General features: G+C 47.1%; 1 protein-coding gene across 1 annotated transcript; it reads left to right on the forward strand.

Moving 5' to 3' along the window:
- H6S33_008292 (uncharacterized protein) lies at positions 1 to 510 on the forward strand (the record flags this gene model as incomplete). The annotated part of the gene is made up of 1 exon (XM_044839853.1): positions 1 to 510. A coding segment is annotated over one exon (510 nt), but the record flags the coding sequence as incomplete, so codon positions are not given.
- Between the last annotated feature and the right edge of the window lie 1991 nt (positions 511 to 2501).

The raw sequence follows: 2501 nt of genomic DNA on the forward strand, positions 1-2501 counted from the left end.
AAGCGCTGGGATTCCTCTGTGGATGCTTTTAGAGCCGTCTTTGGTGAAGCCATCTCTCGAGATGATGCTGTAGCCCAATGGAATACCCTTACCCACACCGCCCGAGGAGGAATAGACCTCTTCCTGAATACTATCATTCAGCTGATGTGGAAGACTGGCTATGAGGGTCAGTTGGTGGATGATAAGATCAACAATTCCCTCCTTGCGGACCTAGGCATGAGTTGGGCTCTTTTCAATCCCAAGCCAAAGTCCCTGATGGAGCGGATAGCTGCTCTTAGAGAGTTAGGGCACACTCATGAGAGGTACCAAGGGATGGCAGCTGAGAAGGCGCCCCCTCGGACCAAGAAGGATCCTACCGCTCAGAAGGACCAGCAGCCTAAGAGGAAAAGAGAAGCTGCAAGCTCCTCCGGATCTCAGAAGACTCCTGGACCTAAGGACAAAGCGGTGGAACTGAAGGGTATCCCGGGGGATATTCTAGAAGAAAGAAGGAAAGCAGAAGTATGCTTGAAGGTATGACCTTCCGGCACTCCCTATTGGTAGAGTGCATAGACTGACTTGTGCAATAGTGCGGCAAGTCCAGACACAAATGGACCGATTGTTGGTCAAAGGAACCTACTGTTGTCCGAGTGGCGGCGGTAAGAGTACAAAAGCGGAAAAGAGGGAATGGCAAGTCCAACTCTCAGAAGAAGGCTAAAGTGGCTGCTGTGGTAGCAGAAGATCCACTTGTTGTACTCCCAGTGGTTACAGAAGATTTTGTTTTTCAACCTGAGCAAGACTCGGACAATGAAATCATCTGGTAGAAAAGTGTCTGTCTGAGTCTATGTTTACTAGTTTTCTTTTATATGGGTTTTTGGGTTTCTATGTTTCTCTTGAATAAATTATGATTGTGTTTCCGCCTATTTGATTGCTCCAAGCACTCTGAGGATGGGTTTAAGACCCGAAACAGCTGGTCTGTCAGTGCTCTACCAAAGTTATATTTGCTATCAAGACACCTCCAAACCGCTGCTAAAAAGACTACTACACAATACATCTGCTATATTATCGCTTGGGAATAGAACCAAAGGATCTCTGATCTTAGTAGTGCCCGAAGCTATTAGCTATGTTGAAAAGACAAAGAGAAACAAGCTCAGAACCCGCTGTTAAGCAAAGAAGGTTGGAACAGAGGCTTCCCTCCTTACCAGTACATGGAAAAAGACCTATACTGAAGGCAGAACTGTCATGGACAGTCAAAGGAAAGGATGAAGGCGCCCAAGGGTCCTTCCTGTTTGACACCGGTTGTACAGGAGCAATCCTCAACCAGAGTTTTGTCAGGAAGCATGGAATTCCCTTAGTGCGGCGGGATCAACCTCTGACAATGTTTGATGCTCAAGGAGATGTCATGATGGGAGGAGGTGAGTATTATACTCATCCGGTCCGCATGATCATGGGAGATCATAAAGAGACACTCCGATGGGAAGTGGCTACTTTGGAAGAAGGAATGACCGGTTACCTGCCAATTAGTTGGGCTAGGAAGCATAACCCGGACATCAATTGGGAACTCAACACCATGAGCTGGAGGAGTGACTACTGCAAGCAGAATTGTCTCCCAGCGGCCACCAAGATTGAACTGATCTCTCCATATCAAATGTTGGAAGAAGAAGAAACAGTCTATCAATTGGTTGGTTCAGTATGGCATAATGAGGACGGAGGTGATATTGCTGAGAAAATACACCACCTATACCGGGATTGGGCTGATGTGTTCAGTCAAGAGAAGATTGAGGAAATGCCGCCGCATTCCCATAATGATTTGAAGATCAAACTCTTGCCTGGGACCGCTCCCCCATTTGGCCCGCTGTACCCATGTTCCGCTCCAGAGTTGAAGGCCCTCCGAGAGTACCTGGACAAAGAGTTGTCTTCAGGAAAAATCTCTAGATCTAACAGCCCTGCTGCGGCGCCCATACTGTTCATTCCTAAGAAGGATGGGACATTGCTGATTTGTGTGGACTACAGAGGATTGAACAAGGTCACTGTCAAAGACAAGTACCCGCTGCCCATCATGAGTGAGCTCAGAGACAGGTTGTTCAAGGCCAAGATCTTCACGAAGATAGACCTGAAGAATGGCTTCAATTTGATCAGGGTTGCAGAAGGTGATGAGTGGAAAACCGCTTTCAGAACCCGCTATGGACTGTATCAGTATAATGTGATGCCATTTGGTCTATGCAATGCTCCCTCCGCTTTCCAGGCAATGATCAATGATGTGCTAAAGGAACTACTGGATGAAGGAGTAGTTGTCTATATTGATGACATCCTCATCTACTCGGAGACTGAGAAAGAGCATGAGCTATTGGTCAAGAAGGTACTACAGAAGCTTAGGGAAGCTAAGCTCTGTGCCTCGATCAGTAAGACATCCTTCCATGTCCGAGAAGTAGAATACCTAGGCTATCACATCTCGGAAGAAGGAGTATCTATGTCAGAAGACAAGGTGGAGGCAGTTAAGGAATGGCCGGTCCCTGAGAATATCA

Source organism: Morchella sextelata (assembly GCF_020137385.1).
Source record: "Morchella sextelata strain SCLS chromosome Unknown scls_26, whole genome shotgun sequence".
NCBI lineage: Eukaryota > Fungi > Ascomycota > Pezizomycetes > Pezizales > Morchellaceae > Morchella > Morchella sextelata.